Source organism: Stegastes partitus, unplaced genomic scaffold (genome assembly GCF_000690725.1).
Source record: "Stegastes partitus isolate 25-593 unplaced genomic scaffold, Stegastes_partitus-1.0.2 Scaffold679, whole genome shotgun sequence".
NCBI classification, from domain to species: Eukaryota; Metazoa; Chordata; class Actinopteri; family Pomacentridae; genus Stegastes; species Stegastes partitus.
The window spans coordinates 59,382-84,908 of NW_007578410.1; the positions used below are offsets into that span (position 1 = coordinate 59,382).

At 44.3% G+C, this 25,527-nt stretch overlaps 1 protein-coding gene across 4 annotated transcripts in view; it reads left to right on the plus strand.

The window, feature by feature from the left end:
- Window positions 1–25,040, plus strand: part of LOC103363664 (histone demethylase UTY-like) — a 28,535-nt gene extending 3,495 nt beyond the window's left edge. Inside the window, exons 3-30 of one of the 4 annotated variants that reach the window (XM_008290509.1) lie at window positions 4,557–4,665; window positions 4,889–4,938; window positions 5,458–5,516; window positions 7,688–7,808; window positions 8,071–8,125; window positions 8,956–8,990; window positions 9,779–9,872; window positions 10,087–10,213; window positions 10,452–10,550; window positions 10,677–10,896; window positions 13,298–13,435; window positions 15,361–15,492; window positions 15,592–15,663; window positions 15,756–15,863; window positions 16,572–16,967; window positions 17,428–18,338; window positions 19,505–19,634; window positions 19,745–19,850; window positions 19,954–20,159; window positions 20,304–20,365; window positions 20,467–20,541; window positions 20,690–20,838; window positions 20,948–21,062; window positions 21,152–21,339; window positions 21,858–21,999; window positions 22,138–22,264; window positions 23,008–23,178; window positions 23,713–25,040. In XM_008290509.1, coding sequence (XP_008288731.1) covers window positions 4,557–4,665; window positions 4,889–4,938; window positions 5,458–5,516; window positions 7,688–7,808; window positions 8,071–8,125; window positions 8,956–8,990; window positions 9,779–9,872; window positions 10,087–10,213; window positions 10,452–10,550; window positions 10,677–10,896; window positions 13,298–13,435; window positions 15,361–15,492; window positions 15,592–15,663; window positions 15,756–15,863; window positions 16,572–16,967; window positions 17,428–18,338; window positions 19,505–19,634; window positions 19,745–19,850; window positions 19,954–20,159; window positions 20,304–20,365; window positions 20,467–20,541; window positions 20,690–20,838; window positions 20,948–21,062; window positions 21,152–21,339; window positions 21,858–21,999; window positions 22,138–22,264; window positions 23,008–23,178; window positions 23,713–23,742 — 4,227 coding nt within the window. In that variant the 3' untranslated portion in view covers window positions 23,743–25,040. The other 3 variants (XM_008290508.1, XM_008290512.1, XM_008290510.1) reach the window with 3 other exon arrangements.
- Window positions 25,041–25,527: the final 487 nt, after the last annotated feature.

The following is a 25,527-nucleotide window of genomic DNA, read 5'->3' on the forward strand; positions in this document are numbered from 1 at the left end:
GGTCACTGTATCACCAACAGTTACTAGGTGGTAATGATGTATAATAACTAAACGGAAGAGGCTTTCAACTTATTTTTATTTCTTAAGTGTGACAACATTTGTGCTGTTACTTCAGTGTGACGTTGTAGGCAGCAAGTGCGTTTGTCTTCACCATGTTGCCTTTCTAGGTGGAGTTTGCGTGTTCTTCCCATGTTTGCAAGGGGTTTCCTCCAGATCAGGCAGGCCACACCGACATGCATGCCAGGCAGTAGCGGTGCTCTTGCATTGCCCTTGACTAAGGCACTGGCTGGGCACTGTGGCTGACCTCTTCTCCGGAACAGTGAGGTCATTTGCAGAGGACGTGCTTTTCCCACAGGGATTATCTTAAATAATATTAGTTGCCTACAGATACTTAACAACATTTAGACTTATTAGCATGCACAGAAGTGTTGTGACACATTTTAAAATCTGTGCATTTCATTCACTTGGGTCGTGTTACAAAGGTAACATGAACCTGAAAATACAGTTTCACTTCATTTTACACTGGAATCTCACTAGTCCATGACAGCTGGCAAGATCGGTATCAGGGTAGTGAGGCGATGAGTGATGGTCTGTTTTGTTGCATTTCTTCTGAGTGAGTTCAAATGTGTGTTCATCATGGCTGCAAACTAGTTGATCTGGTGGTGAAGTGTATGTCGAGAACACAGAACTCCTACCCTTGAACTTGACTCACTGACTTGAGCAGTGTTTTGCGTGTCTGTCTTGTGTTTGCAATCGACTGTCTGCGGATCAATAGTTGAAGGTGTGTCACCACGTAAGGATTTTTTTTTTTGGCTAATCTGGTGAATTTAAAAAAAGTAAAGCTTCTATTGCAAGTATGCAAAACTTTGACAATGAAAACAGTTGTTGCAATATTGTTGACAATGACTTCATGCATTCATTCATTCATATTCATGGGATACTGAGGTAAACAATATGGCAAATTCTGACAGTTGAGATCCTACCTGTAGCTCAGTGTGCAGTAATAGTAATTAGCACCATTATCAGATTCTTATGTAACACCGCCTAACTATCCTATCACTGTTTGACCTAGTTCTCAGCTCATATTAGAAAGTGTAATTGCTCATAATGACAATTGCTGTCAATGTTTACCTAATTTGTTTTCGTCTGTGCAGGTTTTCTTTTAGATCTCGCTTCAGAACGTCTGTGACACAACGATGGCTCAGCATTTCTTTCAAGCTAGTGTAAATCAGCACAGTTAGTCAAGATAAAAGAATATTGACTGCAGTGTTTTGAGTTTTAGGCGGGATGAGAATGCAGTTTTTCCTGTGTCGAGAAATTTTTGGCACCTCCTTGAAAGGTTTTAGCCAGCGCCAACAATGATAAGAATTGAGAATATATATTTAATTAGTTTTGTTCATTAGGGTTTTACATAACAGACACATTTGGTTAGAAATAAAGAAATAGGATCGTTTTCAGTCAAATAAGGTAACGCAGAGATGCACAGTCACTCCTCAGATGCCCACTCTGAGCCAGGAAGGCTTCGGCACGCTTAATAAAATAATGCTGCCATGTCGTTACTAATCCAGATATTGTCATAGCAAACATCTTTTTTTTTTTATTTTGGAATCTGTATCGCTCAGCTGTGAGACACCCTTTAAGGCCATTTACATTATACTAAAATCCCAAGTGATCTTCTGCAGTATCACTAAGCCTGGCATTGCTTTGATGACTGCAGGATTAACTGAATGTCGCTCAGTTGTTTGAGATCGAGCTGTGACTCAGTGAACCTGAAGTTTTCTTTTTGCGAGAATTTGCATTGGTTTATGCATGAATGCATACTTAAGACAGGTGAGTCAGGGATTGACACCTGGTAGTTTAAATGTTATCTTATGCACATCAGCGTAATTACCAATAAACAGTCAAACTTTGGTTGTCAATCGCCTGCCTCTCCCTTCGTTCAGTTAATCAACTATTCTCTTGGGGCTAGTTTGTGCATTAAAATAAGCCTGAGCAAAATGTGTCACTACCAAGGTTGGGAAGTGTTACAGTGCTGTCAGATCACATTAGAATGCACACATAAATATGCATACATTTCCATATTTTGTGGCTGCATTAACTTGTAGGTTGCGTCTTGACCTGAGCTTTAGAGGTAATGTTATGTTAAATTATGATGGATTTTCTTTTCATTAAAATCAAATGGAGGGTAGACTAAATTGGCAATCAGTAAATAAAGGCTATAACTAACAATCTTGTTCATTGTTGATAAGCAAATGAGTTGCTATAAAATGTTTGATACTGGGTAAAAATCTCAACCAAAATCAAACATCATGTCCTCAAATGACTCATATCATAGATGAGTGTCAGACAGGGTTAAAGAAACCAGAAAATGTTCATATTTAAGAAGCTTAAATTGCTAAAACTGATTGATTATCAAAATGGCTGATGATTAAATTAATAAACGACAACTAATTGATTTAATCAGCTCAGCTCTAATGGTAATAAGTGGCTAAAACAGATTAGCTTCGACGTCTGAGTTGACATCCAAATGTTCAAATCTTTCAGGCCAGGCTTTGAAATCTATAGACATGCAACATTATATTATAAAATAAACCGAGATCTCCGTAACAGCTGGCGTGCATCTCCTCCAACATAAAGCCACTGGGCTATGGCTGTTGCGATGATGATGACATGTGGTTAATGCAAGTACCCTAATTAGTCAGCTCGAGATGCTCGCGTTTTCTCTTACAGGAATAATTTGGTGAAAAGCCGTCATTAGATCGGTAGGCGTTGAAGAGGGTGAAGCAAGGCTCACTATTCTGCTGGTTTTCACTGACAAAACCCTCCGCTGCAGACGCTCATGCTCAGCTCGACTGGCGACACAGTGAATGAAAGATGCGATAAGAAGTTGTTGCAGTCACGAGACATCTCCCATTCTCTTTCATACGTAGGGCCAGATAAGACCGCTTTATGTGCATTTGGAAAGTGCAAAATGGAAGTTGCGTTTGTTGTTTTGTTTCTGCATAATTGTGTAATAACGTGAGATTGTGTATGTGGAATGAGTTTTTAATTTGCGTCCTGCAGTGAACCGTCAGAGTATTAAATGTTTGAGAAGAAAGACCTCGGGTTGAACTTGCGAGGAAGACTTTCACCGTAGAATCGCTCAGACAAAGCCACGTTTCAGCAGTGTAAACACGCTTTAGTCTTCTTGTCACACATCTGTCCTCTGCCATTCCATCACTCGCTGGGATTTGCTCGGTTTGTTTCCTCCCCCTCCTCCCGGTGATATTTGCAGCTACATCCACCGCTTCGGTCTTTTCACGATGCTGATAACCATGTAAAATAAATGTATTTGATTACGTAACTGCTTCTTGGAAATGGCAATGCTGCCCACCAAAGGCAAACGGCGAGCCTCGTCCGTGCTTGTTTGAAGGTTATTGCTCGGTTTTAAAAGTCATCGATGAAGTCGACTCTGCTTAAAAACAGAGAGATGAAATATTATCCGCCTCTGTATAGTCGTAGCTCGGTTTCACTTGCGGCTGCCTGTCGTCGGCTTTTTTGGCAGAATGGCAGTCGGCATTAGGGACCAGCTGTGCTGTCTTTGAGGTCTCAGCGTGGCACCTGAGAAACTTGAGTGCTCGCCGGGTCACTTCTGTGTTAAGTTTGCCCTGGTGCAGCCGGGAAGGGGCATGGACAGGAAGTGCTCGATGACTTTACTTCAGAATTAACCCCTCATTTAACAGGATAACTGGAGAGTTTATATCAACAAGCAGCCTGTTTTTGAACTTATGTCAGTGCAAAGTCAAATGATTCTTTAACCTGAGACATAGATAGTGTGAATTATAAAGGAGAGAACTGGCAAATAGAGAGTTGCATCTCATTTACACCTAAAATTCTCCAATAACTTGCAAGTCCAGCAGCCACAACGCAAAACATTCACATCATATCTCTGTTATTGTGCACAGGGTTGGCATTATTCTGGAGTTGTGTTGTGTTTTTGAATAATTAAAAGTATTAGCATTTGGGAGTGACAAACTACGTATCTCACAACAGAATGAACAAAGTCACTCTCTTGCTCTGTCCAGATGAATGGCATTACTGTGAATGTGGACGAATGCACCAGGAATGTTTGTAAAAATGTGTTTTTTAGAAAACACCCGATACAGCCCCCTAACATCATAGCTCTTCCGGCTCAGAGGAATCAGCTGCTTTTGTATTTACGGTTTATCAGAACACAACGGTCTGTAATAGATTTTTTTTCTGAAACATCATAAAAGCAAAAGTCCTTATCGACTGCAAACCTAATTCCTGGCGCGATATTCATCTGCTGAAAAAGAATTTGAGTCAGCTCGGCCAGAATTTGGGAGCTGATGTCAGCCATGCTGTGACTTTGAAAAGTTCTGTGTGACATTGCTCTCTGATTTTCACTCTTTGCAGAACACAGACATGGATGATTGCGCTCCTTTTTTTTTTTTTTTTTCTTCCTCCCACCCCACCCCAGCCTCTCTCAAGTGCTGTGTCCAAATGCATCTGTGACACACACACACACTAAGTTGTTATTTTTGTGTTCTCCCCAGGCTGTTCGCTGCTACGATTCGCTCATCCTTAAGGCCGAGGGCAAAGTGGAGCCTGAGTTATTCTGCCAGCTAGGCCACTTCAACCTCCTCCTGGAGGATTATCCGAAAGGTGAGTCATCAATTCTCTATACCTGCTCGTGGCTCGTACAGTCAACCTGTCTTCACGTTTTTTATTCAGAGATGCTTGGTAAATGACTTTCTCTAATCTCTTATCTTTTTGTTTTCATTAATTATACCATTGAGTGGCTTCTGCAGACTTCAAACAGCTTGCTACTCGTGATCTTTTTATTTCATTGAGTTAACTCTCTGCTTGCGTCACCTTCTAATTTCAGCATTATCAGCATACCAGAGGTACTACAGTTTACAGTCAGACTACTGGAAGGTAAGACACACATGCCAACATGCTCACATTGTCATCCAGTTAGCGATACTCTCACCTTGTGTCACCGGTGCACACACATCGACTTGCTTTCCCGTCCCACACGTACACGTGCTCCTGCACAGGAAGCTCGTATGGTCTCAGCTGGGTTAGATGCCAGCGTAAGATGCGGTTTCAGGTTTCATGTCAGAGTCATTCTGAGCTCGTTACGCGTTGAGGTGACACTTTGCGGTCAGACTGAACGCGAGTTATTGGTTTCCCTAATTATTCAACTGAACCAAATAGCCGCAAGGTTTCATAATCAACAGGCTAGGTGTTAACCGCTGGGAATTTTTTGATTTTCTTTTCAATTAAATGAAACAGAACTGAGCAACAAAGTTGTTTCGCTGCACATCAGCAACACCTGTCTGAGTGGGATTTGATTACCTTTTTGAAGAAGTTTAGAGAATTTAGTTATTTTTTTTGTCTGTGTTTGAACATTGTGGATCTTTATAAATCTGTTTATTTCTCCATCCCACCCAGAATGCTGCCTTTCTGTATGGCCTCGGAATGGTCTACTTCCACTATAATGCCTTTCAGTGGTGAGTACCGACTTTCTAAATGTTCATTTGTATAAGAAGGGAGCGCCCGAGTGAGTCCGTTTAAATCAATTGTGGGCAGTTATTTATTGATGCATTGTGTGTGTTTCTTATTCCATATTAGTACAAATCAGCCTTTATTTTATTTGAGCTAATAGAGTCAGATGAGACCATCAAAGCCATTCTCAAGTCTTTATGTTCCGCTAAACTACTCTCAGACTTGCTCTCCTTTCCAATAATCTGTCGGCTTCACGTCTGACTGAGCGCTTTGATCACTCTTCTGTATAAGTTGCAGCCGCAGACCTTATAACATTTGCGTTTCAACACGGGACAAGTGTGAAGTACACGCAGTCCAGTTTAACAGATCGTCACGCACAGGATTAGAACGTACTGACCCAGAGGGCGGCACGACCGTTTAGGAAGTGATGCCGCAAAAGCTGCAGCGTAATCCCAGCAGCGTGCGCGTATTGTGTTTCTCTCTATCACTCACATGTGTATGACTGAATGAAACTGTGAGGAAGATTACCATAACAGTGGCATCGCTTTAATGAAACCAGCAATATTACGCAACCCGTATCGAAAAAGGGCATTAGCATAGCTTAGCATAAAGTCTGGAAAACAACATCTAAGAAAACTGACCTCCAAAGCTCACTAATTAACACCTTACATCTCATTTGTTTAACCTATTTACCATTGCTTCATGGCTGCGAGCAGTTGCCAGGCAACCAGCGACAAATTATGCTGGCAGATTACCTCTCGTAAAAAAAAAACAAAACATGGGCCGCGTCCAAAATCCCATACTATGCACTACACATTCAACGTTTGTACTATAGCCGCACATACTTCGGTGTCTGTTCAGACACACTGCTGGGAGTAATCACATCATTTCCTGAACACCTCACTGCCAGTTGGAGGCGCGTTGCCGTGGTAACCCACCAACCTCATTCCCCGTTCCTGTACCGGCATCTGCTTGCCTCACATCAGACAGAATTGTCAACTCATTACACGCCGAAATCTAAGACTTAGATTTAGATCGAAGAGGAAAAGACATTCAAGCTGAGCCATGTGCATCACTACTGCATGGCATTGTGGGATATTTAGGCCAGCTAAAGTGTGTTTGTGCACTTTGCATGCTATTATATGGTTTTGGACATACTAAATAACCTCACGTTCTCTTTTAGTTGACTACATATCATTCAGTATGGCATTTCAGCATCGCTTTGTTTCTTGTAAAGGCAAAAGCAGCTGCACAATAATCGTACCATCAACAAGTTTGTGCTGTGCAAAGATAAAATAGGTCGAAAATAAAACAAAATCCCATTTCCTCCTGGATTCAGACCATCCTGTTGTTAATGCCACACATACCTTGCACGGTTCAGAAATGGCAAAACAAATCACTCGCTCTCCTGTGCGTTTTATTGCGACAATAAAGCACTCCCATTTGTCATGTGCACAGGTTGAACACGTTGTCGCCGTGGAACGACAGGTCCATTCACGAGAGATTGCGTATCAAAGAGAAGCCTGCAAACGCAAGACTAGGATTGCACGGCTCAGTTGTAGTTTGTGTATGTTTATATGTGTGCGTGTTATTATCAGCTGGGAGGAGAAAAAAATGCCTTTGAAGGGAAGCTGTCTGATGTTGTTTCCATAGTAACGCCACAACCGGAGTCAGTTCTGGGTGAATTACCAATAAGAATCAGGCGGCTTTAAACCTCTGCATGCATAAAAAGACCCGAGATGCAAGATCAGCAAATACAGCCGTTGTTTCTCAGCAGTGGCTTCAGGCGCATTCCACTCAGATATTATTGTTTAAATTCTCACATAAGTGCCGCAGCCAATAGCACGCACAGCGCTTCAGCATTTCAGCCACCACTATAAATCATTAAAGCTTGCATAGGTAAACTTTTAACTGTGCCATTACTTCTGATCGTGAAGGAAACACAGCAAAACAACCAACAGGGTATTTTCTGAGTCACTGTGGCAGGAACATCTTTAGTATTCAGTTCAAGATAGCGCTCACGCAGCGTGACTGGAATGAGCAGCGACTGTCTGACCAACCAAGATGTGCTGCAGCTTGGGTTGTGTTCACACCTGAAGTTTGTCTGTGAATGTAGAGCTACTTTTTGTCCCCCCCGGCCTCCCCTTTTTTTTTCATAATTATGTTTCATTCACAGGGCGATCAAAGCATTCCAGGAGGTGCTGTACATTGACCCAGGGTTCTCCCGGGCCAAGGAGATCCACCTACGCCTGGGTCTCATGTTCAAGGTCAACACAGACTACGAGTCAAGCCTAAAGGTACGTCCGAACCGAAGCTGTTTAATGCACATTTCAGGATTAGAGTCTCGCCTTCAGTCTGAAACCTGGTAATGAAACACACAAAGGAAGGGTTGAATTATCATCGATGGCAGTTTAAGCCATCAGCCACTAAAACAGCAGGACGCCCATTCAGTGATTGCACTGTATTGTGTGTGTGAGAAGATTAATGTGTAAATTCAATTAACCATGAGAAAATGTTTTGTTCTGTTTGTTTTAACTGATTTCTGATGTTCTCTCTCAGCATTTTCAGCTGGCTTTGATTGACTCCAATCCCTGCACTTTGTCCAAAGCTGAAAGTAAGCAGCACTTTTTTATTTATTCTACATGATACTCTATATTGAATTATCCTTTTTATATACTACTACTGTCAAATAGTGTGTTTCCATCTTTACTGTTTACTGTGGCGGCTGTTCTAAGACTACACACTCGCATCACCTTGATCATGAAATGGAAAAATCCCCTGCATCTCCTCTGCCTGCACAGAAACGAGAACAAAAGCAGCGTCTTATTGTGTTTGCCGTCTACTGTAGAGAGTATTAGATTGTGGTCAGCTGCTTCGCCTCGGTCTAGGTAGACTGCTGGTATTATTTGATATGCTGCTGCCATCTCATCTCTCCCGCCCCGGTACCTGTTACCTTGGCGACAGCAATATCCATTTTTGCCCAGCCTCTCGCTGTTTGCCTTTGCCTCATTGTGTCCCCCTCATTCCTGTTCTCACTCACACACATACGTAGCAAGGGCAGCCCCCATCTTTCTTCCCTCTCTCTGTCTCTCTCTCTCTCTCTCTCTCTCTCTCCCTCCTCTCTCTTCCTCTCTCTCTCTCTCCCTCTCCCTCTCTCTCTCTCTCCCTCCATCTGCTGAGAGTCACTCAGGCAGCTTAGATCAGACACTGCAGCGCTCCAGACAAAGGAAGGTGCCGCCAGGAGCACAGCTACCTATTAGGTCTGGTACTCTTAATGTAGAAAGGCAACCTTGGGTTTCTGACACCTATTTACTGACAACTCAGCACTACTTTCCAAAGACTTGGAAAGACAATGAGGAGGACTAACTCTGAGATGGGGTGGGAAACCTTTCTTAAATGTTAAATAACCTCTAACACCTTTTTTTCTCTTCTCTCCTTTCACAGTTCAGTTCCACATTGCTCATTTGTATGAGATTCAGGTAAGTGCTCGCTCCTTCTCTATAACCTGTGCTTTCAGTTCTGCTTGCTCCCAAGGGCACAAGACTAGATTTGTTTTCCTTCTGTCTTTTGTGAGAATAAGTGCTGCATGCTGATTGAATGTGAAATAGCGAGGCAGAAGCTCGTAAGCCAGTTAGAAGTGTAAAATCACAAGGCGTCTCAATGCCGGGGATAGCCCTGTTTCTTTTCTCTTCTTTTTTTTTTTTTGTATTTTGAACTAGGTGCTGACAAATTTAGGAGGGAGCAGGGTGCGTGAGTGGGTGGCGTGCGGGAGGGGATAGGAGATTACTCTCAGTCGATCGACGGGGTTGCCACGGAAACAAGAAAGTCTGTCTCCCCCTCTTTTGTATGCTGGTGGTCTCTCTCTTTCTCTCTCTCTCTCTCTCTCTCTGTCTTTATGTGGGTTTCAGTGAAGAGGTACAGTAGCTCTCACCAGCTCGGGGAGCAGCGGCGCTTCACGACTAATTTTTTTTGTGCTGTGTCAGAACACAACGCTGCAGTGGAAGTCTCAGCCTTATAATGTTTGCCGAGATGCAAAACTGTGACTAAATTTAGACGAGCGGGGAGGGCCATCAATATGATTGCTTGGGCATTCCCATCTTGCAGCACAGTGGAATGACAGGAGATGATCTAGCTAAAGTCACGGTTTGAATTTGAATTAAATGTAACCTCTCCTCTGTCTCTTCATCACTCTCCCTGCCCACCTCTGTTCACTTCTTTGTCCTCTCCCATTACTTTCTTTTGCCTCCCTCCCTCTTCCCATAAACAGAAGAGATACCGGGCTTCCAAGGAGGCTTATGAGAGCCTTCTGCAGACGGAGGATCTTCCTGCACAGGTGAAGGCCACTACCCTGCAGCAGCTAGGTAAGACTTGCCAAGAACAAACACAAGAATTTTGCGTAGGCAGTGAACAGCCATACAAAATTGATATTCTGGGGAAACTTTCTTTTTCTGTGAAACTGAGAAATCTCAACTCGGTTTCTCTCCTGTCTCAGAGAAAGTGTTGGAGCTGCATCCTTATGAGAGATGAAAGTTTTAAATGCAAAACAGCCACTGATGAGCTGAACTTTATTTGCAGGCTGGATGCATCACACAGTGGAACAGCTCGGGGACAGAGCCAGCAGGGACAGCTATGCCATCCAGTGTCTGCAGAAGTCTCTGGAGGCTGACCCCAACTCTGGACAGTCCTGGTACTTCCTTGGCAGGTATGTTGCTCACATAGGCGCACAATCGGATGCTGATTTAGTCAATATCATAAAAAGTCCTCTCTGGCTCAGTTGTAGCACTTAAGGAAATAATCAGATATATAGCCTTGAATGTTTTGGTCAAGTAAAGAGGGATGTATTTTTAGAATGAATAATGAATCCATGCATCCATAAATGCAGTATTTTGTTTGTTTTCCATATCTGTTGCACAAACCTGACCAGCTTGTTTCTCCTCCAGGTGCTACTCAAGTATTGGGAAGGTCCAGGACGCGTTCATCTCCTATCGGCAATCCATAGACAAATCAGAGGCCAGTGCGGATACCTGGTGCTCTATAGGGTAAGAGTTCATCGAGTGTGTCATCAATGAAAGTTCCTTTTTTTTGTTGCATCCTTTCTTCTCACTCTATTCATTTGTTTTGTCTGCTACCCTGCCTTTCTCTCATGCATCCCTTCCCATCGTCAGGGTGTTGTACCAGCAGCAGAACCAGCCCATGGACGCTCTGCAGGCCTACATCTGCGCCGTGCAGCTGGACCACAGCCACGCCGCCGCCTGGATGGATCTGGGCACGCTGTACGAGTCGTGCAACCAGCCGCACGATGCCATCAAGTGCTACATCAACGCCACACGCAGCAAGGGCTGCACCAACACCACCGCGCTAACCCACCGCATCAAATGCCTGCAGGTGGGTGGAGAGGGGCGGGAGGCGCCCGTACTGTGGCTGTTTGGATGGCTTGAGTTGGATTGGAAAAAAAGCAAAACGTAGCAACATACGGAAGTTCAGATTCAGTGTCTTCCAGCCACGGTAGTAGGGATGTCCCCATGATGGTTATTTTTTCCCCAGTTAGGCAGTTTACATGTTTGACTTCGCTACAGGCCTTCTTAAATTTTTATAGTGTCCCGTCTTATTTTGTTTACAAGTGCGGGAGAGGAGAACATCTGTGAATCTCAATGCTGCTCCACTCCAAACACTTTCTGATGCACACTGTCATCTCATTTATTGAAAACGCAGCCTGCCGTTTTTTCATTATGTGCTCTGTGGTTTTTGCTCGACTGGGCTTATTTGACAGCTGGCATACCCGCACAACATTTCCGTACATAGCAAACACAGATCCATCAACATCACTTGTATTAGTTGGGGACATCCCTGATAGAAACTGCTGGCTGGCCGTTTATTTGCTCTGACTTCAAACAGTCTCCCCCCAAAAGCTGTTTGGTGTGTGGATTGTGGGCAGAGAACAATGCAGTGAGCGCCACAGAATGCAGGCAAAGAATAAAAAAACATGAACAGAACTCTGCCACTGACCAATCACTGAATTGCCTTGATGCAGCGTAATGATGCAACAGAGTTTGACCAGTGCAGGCTGACAGTCGGCTCCTTCAGCATGAGCAGCCTCTCCCTTTTTTCTGAACCTTCCTAAACCTAAATCTCCCTTCCACCTGCATAGAAAAAGAAAGCATGGGGTTTCTCAAGGTTTCTTCTGTACTACCATCATTGTGCTCTTCTGCCTTTTTTTTTGCTGCTCTTTAACATCCCTGTGAGGCTGTGATAAATTGGCTATTCCTCGGGGATGTAATTGGACGAGTCTGTTAGACACAAAGGAGACTTCAGAGGGCCTGAAATCCTACAGAAAAGGAGTTCAAAATGTAATCTGGTGGTGTTTTAATTCTGATAACTTTTACTCCTCCCATTCTTTTAAGATCTTACCTCATGCCTAAATGATAGGCTCGCAGGATTAGGGCCACTATAAAAACTTTTTTCCCCTCACAATTCAGAATTTATAGACATAATTCAGGATTATAGGTTTAAAGTCTGAATTATGAGAAATTGGAGGAAAACTGTTGGAATTATGAGAACAAAGGCAGACCTACGAAAAGGAGGTCATGTGAGGTTAAAGTCAGAATTATGAGCAGAAAGTCAGACATGTGTTTAATGTCTGAGTTTAAAGTGAGAATTACTAGTGTCTAGTCAGGATAATGAGTTTAAAGGCAGAAGTCAAAATTATTAGGTTTACGGTCAGACGAATGAGGTGAAAGTCAGAATTATGAGAATATAGGCATATTTATGTATTAAAGAGGGAATTATTAGAAGAATTTTAAAGACAAATATTCATTTCAAGTCAGGATAATGTATTGAAAGTCAAAATTATGACAAAGTCAGACTTTAGTAGTTGAGTTTAATGTCACGCGTATGAGGCTTAAATCAGAATTATGTAGGTTTCATTATGAGGTAAACAATTTTAAGAATACAGTCGGACTTATGAGTTTAACATCACAATGATGAAAATAAAGGCAGAATTATGAGTTCAAGGAGTGGATTATGAGTCAGGAAAATGCTTTAAAAGTCAGGATTATGAGTTCAAAGTCAGAACTGACTTTTTAAAACTTCTTTTAACTTATGAAACAGTCAGAGCTCTTTTTTTTTTAGCAGTGACCCCAGTCCCTTTCTGTACAGTATAATAAGAGGGGAAGAGGAAGAATCAACATGGTAGCACCCTTGAGAAATAATTAATTCAGTATTATTTTTCCTCGTGACAGAGCTTATGTTGAAAGCAAATGATAGCTGAGCGGATTTGCCCTTAGCCTCCCACAGATTGACCAAACGGGGTCCGAACAACCCCCATACCTCATTAATTTATTCATCTATATTTTTGTCCAAGCGGTGTCATTTTCCTTTGCATATGCATGAAGGAATGTTACATTTCCACCAGTTATGTTAGCATAATTTCATGGCATTAAGACAAGCTCAGTGGCTTGTTTTAATGGAATTGTGACTGTGTTACTGTTGCTGAATGTCATTCAAAGTACCTCCTTGTGTGGTTGATACATAATTGTAGGTTTATTACTCAGACCATGCAGCCAAAGTAATTTAAAGACACAAGTTTGCATATCACTGTCCAACTTAGCTTCACTTGTTTTATAACCTCTACCTATTTACCATTGCTGATCATTTCCTTGTTTTGAGGTCATCGTTTTTCTTTATTTTATTTTTTTTTAAAAAAAAAAAAAAAAAAAAAAAAAAAAAAAAAAGGCTTGTGTTTTATTTTATTTTTTTTGTTTTTTCACGTCGTTTTCCATTCCCCTAGGCTCAGTTGAATAACCCCCAGCTCAGTAGCCTACAGGGTAAAAGTAAAATGCTCCCTCTTATTGAGGAGGCATGGAGTCTACCAATCCCAGCTGAGCTAACCTCCAGGCAGGGAGGCCTGAGCAGTGCACCACAGCAGGTGAGAGACCAGATAGAGCAACTTACACCTCCCCTCCCTCCCCCCCCCCTCCTCCCCTCCTTCCCTCCCTCCCCCCTTCCTTCCTCCCTTTTTCCTCTGACTTAGACACACATAGGCACTCAAACACACAATGTACACACCTGCAGGTCAACACATGCGCATGCACTGTTGTACGCACTGATGGGTAACGCTTGAGCTTCACTCCACCTTGTCTGTGTGCGTGTGTGTGAACACAGATGTCTAAAGAAGCCAACAAAAAAATACACTTCTTTGCATGAAATCTGCTAAACTCTAATTGGAGATCTTGACTTTATTGTCACTGCAATTTCTGGGCGAAAAACAAGCCACTTATCGTGCTTTGTTTATTTCAATTGGCTACTGTAATTCACTCAGGTCGTGGCTGCTTTATGGCATCCGTTTGAAATGAGGAGAGATCCAGCCAAGCGTTACCCAGTCCTGCACTCCCTTCTCTTTTCCGCAGTAGTCACTCGGCTTCACCCATCACGCTCAATTCAAGTAAAACCAGCAAAAAGGCTTTTTGTTCATTCTTTCCTGTTCAATTTCTCCTTCTTTTAATCCTGCTTTTAATCTAATGCGGTATTCAGGATTACTACCTCCCTCTCCCAACACCACCACTACCTCTCCTACAGTTCATTAACAAATCCAGTTTAAGGTGGCAAACTTGTTGAACCTGCACCACGCCGCCGTTTGCTCTCAATCTGCTTTTGTTTCGATTTTGGCAGAGGTCGTCTTTTCTGAAGCGATTAAAAGCGCTCTTAATTCGATGTCAAGTGGCTGTGTTTGTAATTCTCACACACACACACGTTTTGGCCTTTTTGGCTTTTGACCCTCCACCCCCCTTCCCCTCCAAAAAAAAGTGTGATCGGTGAGGTCGTGCTGTCGTAGAGTACACCCAGGCTTCCCATTGGCTCCGTCCGTCGTCCTCCCCCCTTCGGTGGCTGACCTTAGATGTCCTGCAGCCGCTCACAAAGCCCCAGCAATGCCCCCTAGTGTTCCATCACCACTTTCATTCAGCCCATCGTACAGTAGATGCCAGTAGTTCTGCTGTGTCCTTGTTTGTGTGTGATCATTGTTGTGTTATTGAACTGGAACATGTTGATTTGGCGGGTGAAATATGTGTGGATGAATAGATTTCAATTGGTCAGATGTGACTTTAACTCAAACAAAAATACACATACAGCTTTTTTTTTTTCATGCAACATATACAAATAGTGTTTATTTTCTACTATGTTGTGAATGCTCGAACAGGAAAAGCGCAGCAGCTGATTATTCAAGCCTCGTATTGATTTTTAAAGCAGCTACAACAAAAAACACGGCAAATTTTCTAAGCGGTCGAATCCGCCTCACAGGCTTCCTCAGAGGTAATAGTAAGGCTTGATAGCGCGTGGGATGCGTCGCAACCTTTCGCTTCAAAGGTTAAGTTATGCATTTGCGCCTTTAAACGGCTAAAATTACAGTGAATTTGGCCACGCTGACAGCATTATGTTGCCGAGACGCAGCGGTGGTGAATTTCCACCAGCGTTCCTCCACATAAGGAGGAATGCCCCGGGGGCTGCTGTTGCCCTATGATGCAACACCTTTAGATACACAGGAATGTTTTTGCTCTACATGATTTTAAAGCTCCCAACACAGAATCACAGTGTTGCTCTCCTTTTTTTTCTCTCTCTCTCTCTCTCTTTCCCATCTCCATAACCTCCACTTTGCTTTCTCCCTTTGCTGCTTTCCCTCCTGCTTCATTACTTCCTTTCCCCTTTATGCTATATTTCATTTTTCACTGCTTTTGCCTTCCGTAATTTTTTTTTTTTTTTACTTGTGTGTCCGTCCATTTGCGTCTCTCCGCTTTTCCTCTTTACATTTGTTTTGCTTCCTTTTGCCTGCGCTCCCTCCATCCCCTTCCCCTCCAGGCTTGCAAGCCCAATCACAGTGCAGAGGGCGGGGGCTCGGGTCAGTCTCTGCCCCCTCACGTGGGCTCGCTGGGCCAAACGGAGGACCAGTCCTGCCCAGCCAAGAGGAGGAGAGCCTCCAGTCCTGCCAAGGTAAACACGACAGTGACAGTATTTAACTTACAGCTTTAGCATTTCAATGCGTTCTTTATGAGACCCTTCCACCTTATCGTCATGTGCGTTTCCCCTCAGAGTGATTCATGGGCCAGTAATCCAGCACAGCAGCCAGTCCCCAACTGGTACCTACCCCCACAGAAATTACAGGTCGGTCATATTTCTTATCTCTTCTATCTTTTATCCTGTGTTGTGTAGCATCTCAACAGAGGTCACATCAGGTCTTGCCATTTGTCTCGCAGGCGCTGGAGCAGTTGCGGAGTAACCGGGCCAACCTGAAGCCCCCGCAGCTTCAGATGTTGGAGCAGCTGGAGGCTCAGCTCGCCATAATGCAGCAGCACCAGCACCAGGTATAAATACATCAGCAGATAGGCCATATTTTATGCAAAGAATCAGCAGCACAACACAAGAAAATAAACTTTTTTTAGGATTCATCTTAGCTGCATCACTACTGTTCCCAGAAAAAGGTTTTTATAGTATGTCACCAAGGTGTTTTATTCACACACAAAACAGAAAATACATTTTGCATATATAATATATAGTCACGGATGCTTGCACGAAACATCAGTTTGAATAGATCTGTCCACGCTTTGCATGCAGATACACGTTTCCACATGTACGCATGAAGATCCGCTCTTCAGTCCTTTAATAACAGACTATGGAGATTGTATGAACATGTGTACAGAGTAGTTGAAGGCTTAAACCGTAATCTTAAAGTAAATAAACTCTCTAATCCAGAGTGAGTAAACACTGTGTGATTTATGATCCTATGGTATTATTGAGACCTGATTTAGGCTACTCAAATCCCTTTCACCGTGTGTGGTGTGGCGTAGGCGTTGTATAATATTACGTGCCAAACCACAAGCGAGTGCAGGTAAGAATGTGGATGTCAACATGTGTTTTTTTTTTTCTGACTGACTCAGAGTCGTCTTTCAGCGGTTCAGCTCGCCCATCTGGTTCTAAGACCGGATTCGAATAAACATAATAAATAACACACCGATAAGCTGTAATTACGTTTCAAACTGTTTTATGGTTGTTGTTTTTTTTCTCTGCCGCAGATGAGACAGAACGCCTCAGGAGGTCAGGTGCGCCCCTCGCTTCCCAACGGCCCCACCGCCAACTCCCTCCCCTCCCCCAACCCCAGCCTCCACCCCACGCGGCCCCACCTCGGACCCCACCGGCCCCTGTGCCCGCCCCAGCCGCTGGCCAACGGGCCCGTGGGCTCCGGGGCACACGGACACTCGGACTCTCTCCCTGTGGGTGACAGTAGTAACAGTAGTAGTAACAGTAGTAGTAATAATAAGCCAGGGCCCACGGCCACAGGACCCAACGGAGACGTGCCTTACCTGCAACCTGCCGGCAGCGGCGACGCAGCACTGCTACCTCACACCTGCACAAGCACGCAAACACAGGACGCCATGCCGCGCCAGGCCCTGCACCTAAACTCCTCTCAGGTTAGACGCTTCGTCACTCGCTGCTCGTCTTTGTTCGGTGCCTGTGACAGAACATGCAAAATTAAAACTCCCTCTGGCAAGTTCGCTGTTGCTCGGTTAAGTAATGGATATAAATCTGTTTTATCCTACTGACCTACTTGGCTCTGTTGTAAAAACTGTCAGAAACCATTGAGTAAATTCAAGTGATTTTATGAAACAAGCTGTGAAATCCCTCCCATGGGACTCCTTTAAATTAAAGTATGCATGAATTCTTCCACGCATCCCTTATCTCTGGTGCTGAGCCCAAGCATGTATAAAAGTCACATCTACAAATGGACCCACCGGTGTAGCTACGTGTCCGCGAGGCCTTGTTGTCACCTCACCAGAAAGAGTGATTTTTCAAGAGACTTAATGAGCGCTAGACTCCATCTGCACTTTCTGTTTCTAGTGTGTAACAGTTCTGTCTTTGTTTCTTCTTCAGGGGCTTCAGAAGGGGTCTGTTCCAAATGCGACAGGCTCCAGCAGTGAGGGGACCCTCTCTCACCCCCAGACCCCCAACTCCACCACCCCTGTGCACCCCAACAATCAGGTTGGACATTCCACTAATGCCCCATCGCCACGGCAGCAGCCTCATAACCACCTCCCATCCCCTCCTTCCCTCCCCCACTCCTCTACCTCAGGTGGAGCAGGACCTGGTGCGTCCGCTACCAAAGATGGCAACACCACAGCCGCTTCCCTCGGCAACGGGGGCTCCGAGGTTAAAACACCATCGCCGCTGCCGTCAGCTGATGGCAAAGCGGCGCAGGCAGATGGCCTAGCCAATCACGTCCACTCGGGGGAAGGCGGCAAGGTGGCAGAAAGTGGCGAGAAGCCGAGCCTTAGCGCAGACAATCCTAGGCTATCTGCCCTGCTGGCGGGGGGGAAGGGCCCTGAGGAGAGCGAGGGGCCGTCAGAAGGGACTGCATCCACAGCATCCGCCACGCCCGAGTCCCACAAGAAAATCAACAACATTCACCCCGCCGTCCTGCCCTCCACCCCCCACGCACAGGGCAGCTCGGCTGCCTCCTCGCCCATCTCTGCCATGTCCACCGCCACACCGTCACCCAAATCGTCAGAACACACCCAAACAGGCGCTCACAGTCCCCCTACAACCACCCCCTCCACCACCGTCACCACCACCACCACCACATCATCATCGTCTGCTGCACCCGCTGTTAACGGTAACGGCAAAGGAGGTATCTCTGAGGACTCTCAAAGCCCACTGAAGGCTGAGCCACCCACCGTCACCAGTCTCAAAGCTACGCCTCCACACGGACACGGATCCTCGTCTTCGTCGTCGTCGTCTTCAATATCCATCTACCCCAGCTCCACAGACGTGCTGAAGGCCTGCAGGTGAGACTAGAATGCCTCGTTGTTTTTCATTCACGTCTTGGAGTCCTGCAGATGCACTCAGGCGGGAACCTGCTGGCCCTGTTTAATTCCTCTTGGCAGGAATGATTGTCTTGGCAAGCAGATTGGTGTGTTGACAAAAGCACAATCACACACAGTCAGGTCACAAAGTTCATAAGCCATGCACCGAAATTTTGGCGTGTGTAAAATTCTCCACTTTCCAAACACTTAAGCAGGGCTTAAAGTCTCAGCTGAGTTGATTCTGGCCAGGACTTGTTAAACAGTGTTAATGGAACGTGAGCTTGATGAGCAGAAATGGACGGCTGCTTCAGGAGTACAACGGCTTGAAAATGTTGCACGACTGTTCTCCAAAGTGACAGCAGAGTTAAGCGCTGTATTATATTTACTGCTTGTGCAAACGCGAGAAGCAGCGTCGGTTGAAGTGTGCGGTTTGTTTTGAACATGTCTCCTCCCAGTGGAATTGCAGCGTAACTACAGAACCAGAGGCTAATAATTATGTAACTGTCAACAACACCGAAGGCTACTGGGCAGCCTTGTTGCCATGCAGATATCAGTCATCGCAGATTATTCACTAGAAACAGAAGTGAGTTCTTCCTATTTTGCTTTTGTTTGGGGGGAAATGTGGCATCGTACCCCACAAATTTATTACAGTGCATTTGATACTCCTGTGTAGGTGTCGAACTATGTTGCTTCAACTGTTCTTGTGATATGTTATCGATAAACTAGATATTGATGTTTTTAATAAAACATGCAGGCACTTAGCAGAGTCACTGCTTGATGACTGCTTGTGGTGGTGCTTATCAATAGGTGAATGGAAGTTAAGTAAACTGCGGTGAAGAAGAAGAAGAAACCGACGGGGTAATCAGAGAGCAATTAATTGAACTGACACAGTGTTATTGATAATACACATTGTGCGGTAAATGAATACACAATTCCTGCTTTCTGCCTTTTAAGGGTTATTTTTTGTCTTCAAATACACATATATTGTGATGTAGCGTAGATAATAGTACGTATGACAAGTTTGCTGCCATCTCTGTCAGCTGCGGTGTGATTCCCACCACTTCTCCTCAAAAGTCTTGCTTGCTTTAATTTATTTCCTCGTCATGGCTGCTTTGATTAACAACACTCCCTGCGTCACGTACGTGCAGAAACCTGGGGAAGAACGGTCTTTCCAACAGCAGCATCCTCCTCGATAAGTGCCCCCCGCCGCGGCTGCCCCCTCCACCCTCGCCAGCCCTGCCCAAAGACAAGCTCAACCCTCCCACGCCCAGCATCTACGTGAGTACAACCGCAGGAAAGAAAGCCGATTGAGTCGCTAAACCTATAAAAAGTGTAGGTACAGTTTCGCGCCGTGTCCTTCAACTTCCTGTTTCTTGCCTTCGGAGCAGCTGGAGAACAAGAGGGACGCTTTCTTCCCTCCACTGCACCAATTCTGCACAAACCCCTCCAACCCCGTCACAGTCATCCGAGGCCTGGCTGGAGCTCTCAAACTGGGTAAATGCTTTAATTAAATACATGCAATTTTCTTCCCTGTGTGAATCACAGTGATATCAGCGTTTGAATCGTTTCCCTCTCTGTTCTCTTGTTTCTCTTTTAGATCTGGGTCTGTTCTCCACAAAGACATTGGTAGAAGCCAACCCGGAGCACCTGGTGGAGGTCTGGACTCAGCTCTCGCAGCCCGCTGACGAGAACTGGGACCCGGCGGGTACCAAGAAAATGTGGCGCTGCGAAAGCGCTCGCGCCCACACGACCATCGCCAAATATGCCCAGTATCAGGCTGCTTCTTTCCAGGAATCGCTGCGGGTGAGTTTTTAGAGCTCTGGAACAAAACTGATGCAGAATTTATAGTTCTGAATCACTTCAGAGATTTAAGAGTGTGTAAGGATGCAGGAGAAGATTCAGCAGTGATATACTGAGGGTTTAATGTGTTGCATGGTTGGTTTTCAGGAGGAGAATGAAAAGAAGGCACTAAAGGAGCCCTCGGACACAGAGCCAGCGTCGGCAGAGAGGTACACAACGGAGTTCTTTATATGTAGTATTTTGATTTTTGATTTATTTTGTTTTTCTTAATCATTCTGTATGTGACTAATTGTACATTTTTCATCTTAAGTGCTGCACGCAAAAGAAGAGGGCCCTTGAAACACATAAAGTTTGGAACCAACATCGACGTGTCCGACGAAAGAAAGTGAGTATAGATTTCATCTCACCATCTGCCGCATCTCGAAGCTGACACCTTTTTTTTTTTTTCTTTTTTTTTTAAATGCGTGACACATTTCATTTTAAAACCTGCAATCTCATCATGCCCACTCGTCTCTCACAACGCTCTCCACCAGGTGGAAACAGCAACTCCAGGAGCTCAGCAAACTCCCGGCCTTCGCTCGAGTCGTGTCGGCCGGCAACCTGCTGAGCCACGTGGGTCACACCATCCTGGGAATGAACACAGTCCAGCTGTACATGAAGGTGCCTGGGAGCAGGATACCAGGTCGGGGCAATCAGCATCACTTTCGAAACAGTATAATTACTGCACTGTCAGTAGTGTGTCTGTGTTGGTGTGTGGAATTGTGCAGTGAAGGTTTTTTTTGTCGCTCCAGGTCACCAGGAACACAACAACTTCTGTGCCGTCAACATCAACATTGGACCAGGAGACTGTGAATGGTTTGCAGTACCAGAGCCCTACTGGGGAGTGATGAGCAACTTCTGTGAAAAGTACGATGGACTGAAATGAACCTGCACAAATGATTCCTTCACCCTCTTACTGCCTTTACATCTCAACTCTTTCCCTTCCTAACTTTCAGGAACAACATCAACTTCCTGATGGGCTCGTGGTGGCCCAACCTGGAGGACCTGTACGAGGCCGACGTGCCCGTCTATCGGTTCATCCAGCGTCCGGGCGACTTGGTGTGGCTCAACACGGGCACCGTCCACTGGGTGCAGGCTATTGGCTGGTGCAACAACATCGCCTGGAACGTAGGACCTCTCACCGGTACGTCTGGGGTTATAGGATAAGAGACACAATCAGTTTTTTCTCTTTTTGTTTAGTTTTATTTTTCCTCCTACATTTCTTTTTTCCTTTTCTTTTTTCCCATACATGCACTACTGGGAAATATGTTTATCCGCCAAATTGGACGCAAATTTGACAACCGTGTAGGATAGGAATTATGTCTGATGTGCACCTGACCTTTATCGTGATGTTTGAAATGCTTTTCCAGCTGATCATTGCCCTTTTTAACTGATTACAGCTGAATTTTCTCCCCAGATGCGTTTCAGACACATTCTTCAGTCGTCTGTATGCCTGAATACGCTTCCATATTAATAAGTGCACCTGTTTAGGCAATCTACATGATGGCTTGCATCTTTTTTTAATACTGTCAAAGGACTCGCAGCTGTTGGGCTACAGTTTAACCTTCACCTGGTTCTTTATGCGCATATACATTTTGCACAAAACGTTTTGACACTGCAGATTAAACCTTTAACTGCTTTTTTTTTTTTTTTTCCCTCCAGCCCACCAGTACAAGCTGGCTGTGGAGCGTTACGAGTGGAACAAGCTCCAGAGTGTCAAGTCTATGGTTCCCATGGTGCACCTCTCCTGGAACATGGCACGCAACATCAAAGTGTCCGACCACAAGCTGTTCGAGATGATCAAGTGAGTCACAGGATCCTTCACTTTAAGCTCTGAGCAGATTGTTTGTATTATATGTTTGGCTCTGCAACCTTCTTGCATAAGCTGGATTTTTTTTTTCTCCTTCTCAATCTGGCACTGACGGGCGTATTCTTGTCGCAGGTACTGCTTGCTGCGGACGTTGAAGCAGTGCCAGTGGGTGAAGGAAGCCTTGGCGACAGCCGGCAAGGAAACGGTGCTGAGGCCGCGGACCAGGGACGAGCCGGCCCACTACTGCACCATCTGCGAGGTCAGTGAGCACACCGGGAACATTTCAGCATCAGGGGTGTGAATTTTAACAGGATTTCACATTTCTAGCTTTGCAGCTCACACTTATTTTCAAGTGGAAAATAATTGTCTTGGCTCGTGTGCGTGTTCCTGCTCACATCCCGAATATTACTCTACGCCCTGCATGTTGGATTAGAACCAAATGTGTTTGTCCCCTGATTGTGTTTCTGCTGATCTGAATCCAGTAATTGACAACTCAGGATTCACAAAAACATCAAATTCATGCTGCAGTTCAGTACTTGTGTGTGTCTATAGCGTGAGGTAAATGTCGATGGTGAGACATTCAGGCTGTTTGGCTCCACAGCTGAGAGCTTTGACATATTAATCTAGCATTTGAGAATGGAAACCGTATAGGAGAATCAGCGCATGAGAGTAATTCATCGCGCAATTTTGCTCTCTCCATGTATTCTGTTGATTTTGGACAACAGCGCGCCACTTGAATTGAAGGCCGACTCGGTTTTTGTTTGAGTTAATTAAGGGGTATGCTAATGGGTTTATTTGAATACAGGGTTTTCAGCTGTGAGTAGAAAGGCGCCCATATCCCATTAAACCTCTGCTGTCAATTGTTTTTGCCCGTGGAGCAGCTCCAGCCTCTGTATGACGCCTTTATGCAATCTGCCCACGGAAATGACAGGGAAATTCTGCATCTGCACGGTTCCCTTTTATTTATACGTGCGTGTGTGTTTGCGGATGTGCCCTCTGCAGGTGGAGGTGTTCAACCTGCTCTTCGTGCGCCGGGAGCTGCTGTCCAAGAAGCAGTATGTGGTCCACTGCCAGGACTGCGCCCGGAAAGGCAGCGCCACGCTGGACGACTTCGTGGTGCTGGAGCAGCACAGGATGGAGGACCTGATGCAGGTCTACGACCAGTTCACATTAGTAAGTCATCGGCGCGAGGGAGGGGATGGACCTAAAGCACTCGTTTCTTGTGTGAACTGAAGAAATGAACACTTGATTTTTTTTTTTTTTTCACATAAATTGTGGAATTAATTTTACACAATTAATCATGTACTACTCGTGCTGATAACTAGCAACCAAATAAAACCCAGTGATCAAGTGATTTTTTTTTTTCTATGCTTGCACTTAATAACAGCAGGTTTTCTACCGCTGCTTTTAGCCGACCTTCCCGTTTATAACTGCACATCAAAAGTGTGTCTGATGAAAATACGTCAGCACAGACATTTTGACAAATTAGACGAAAGCTAGAGATTTATATTAAACACTTGTGAGAGTTGTTGTTATTTCCTATAATGCCAACAGAAATATTTAGGATGTTAGACACACCCACAGTACAGCTGTTGTATACTTCTGTGTGTATTAACGATGAGGGAAAATACTCCAGATTACTGCAGAGGCCTCACATTGATGAACTGAATGGCCTTGCTGACTCTCTCGTATCATCTTCCTCCTCAGGCCCCTCCTCTTCATTCATCTTCATCTTGACATTAGGTGACTCCTCTTATCTTCTTCTGCTGTGGAGCCATGACGCCCATTTACAGGAACTTGTATTAAGATTTTAAAAAGAAAAAAAGTACAAACATCTACATACACGGACCATTTCTGATATTCAGGAAAGCCAAGGCCGTCCCCCCCCCCCTCCCTCTCTCTCTCTCTCTCTCTCTCTCTCTCTCTCTCTCCCCCCCTCAACTCTCACCACCGCCCCCTCCCATATGGCTGGTCTCCATAGCGACGGCTGGAGGCTGAGGCGGCCGAGTGTGTCTGTCTATGCAACCTGTTTGAAGCGCTGGGGCCCGGGCCTTCCAGAAGGGGGCGCCAACCTAGCTCGATAACAGGACTCGTTTCTCTCTTTTCCCTTCTCCCCCTCCCAGCCCCCTCTAGAGACAATGGTTCAGCCCTGTTTTAATGGAGGACTCAATCAAATACGGTTGGGAACAGGGGGGACGAGGGGGAGGAGCGGGATTCTTAATGCGTGATTAAAAAAAATGTTTTGTAGATACTTGTTAACTGTCACAACTGGCAACACCACCCGTAAAAGACTACTGACTTGACTACCCTTCTCCCTCTCTGTCCCTTTTTTCTCGTTTTCTATTCTGGTAACAGGATGAAATGTTGACTTTGATTTCTAGAACTTCCCCCAAATTTTCTTTGTTTTTTTTTTTTTTTTCCTTCTAAGGAGCACTAGCCTAACTGGTCTTTTTCTATGGTAGATAGTAATTTTAAGACTCTTTGGACAGCAAAATCTCCAAAAAAATTTGTAATGTGAAGAATTTAGATGATTTTTCTTTCCTCCTTTTTTTTCTTTCTTTCCTTTTTTTTTTTTTTTTTTTTTTTACAGCTCTTATGTTTTATCTTCGTCTTGTTCTTTTCAAAACTGTTTTTGTTTCTTAGGTAAAAAAAAAAAAAATCTATATTAAAAATTGGAAAAAAAAAAACATACTAGCCAAGTCACAAAGAAAATGGGTTGCACATAGACTTATGGAATTAAGTTTAATTTGTGATTTTTTTGTTTCGTTATGTTTCTAATCTTGATGTAAATTTACACTATTTATAAATACATATTTATTGCTTGAAAATATTTGTTGATGGAATGCTGTTATTTTTTCCAGAGTACCTGCCATTAAATTTGAAGGAGTTTTGTCATTTTAACACAACTCCTCTTACATTTTCTATATATAAATAAAATTGCTTAGCAAGCATTGTACAGAAACGGACATTTAAAATTGTTTTATTGTTTGAAGAATGTTTTATGATGAGTCAATAAACACAAAGTTGTCAAATTATCCATGCTGTCTGCTTGCTTGAACTTACAATACGCAGTCATATTTTCTTTTTTTAAAAAAATTAAAAAAAAAAAAAAACAGTAGGTGTATCTTGAGTAAAGGCCTGAAACCCAGCAGACAATGTAGCTGTAGACTGACACACACAGAATCCTACACTGTATGCCAGGTTCAGAACCTACACCGCTTCTCAGAACATCAATTTCATTTTAATTTTCAAGAAATAAACTCCCTCTGTCCTCCAAAGTACCCATGCACCCTCGGATTAACTCCGCGGGAGGCTTTTTCTCCTCGCAGTGGGTGGGCATTTGAGACATTTCTGCTAAACTTAAAAGCTGCACGACAGAAAAGATCACAAAAAGAGAGGGTGTGAACTACACAGAGAAAACACCAGTATGAAATAATACGCTAATCCCATCAGAAACCTGTCTGAAACCATCTTCAAAGCACATCAGAAAACAGTCGCACATATGATAAGCGTACAGGGAGG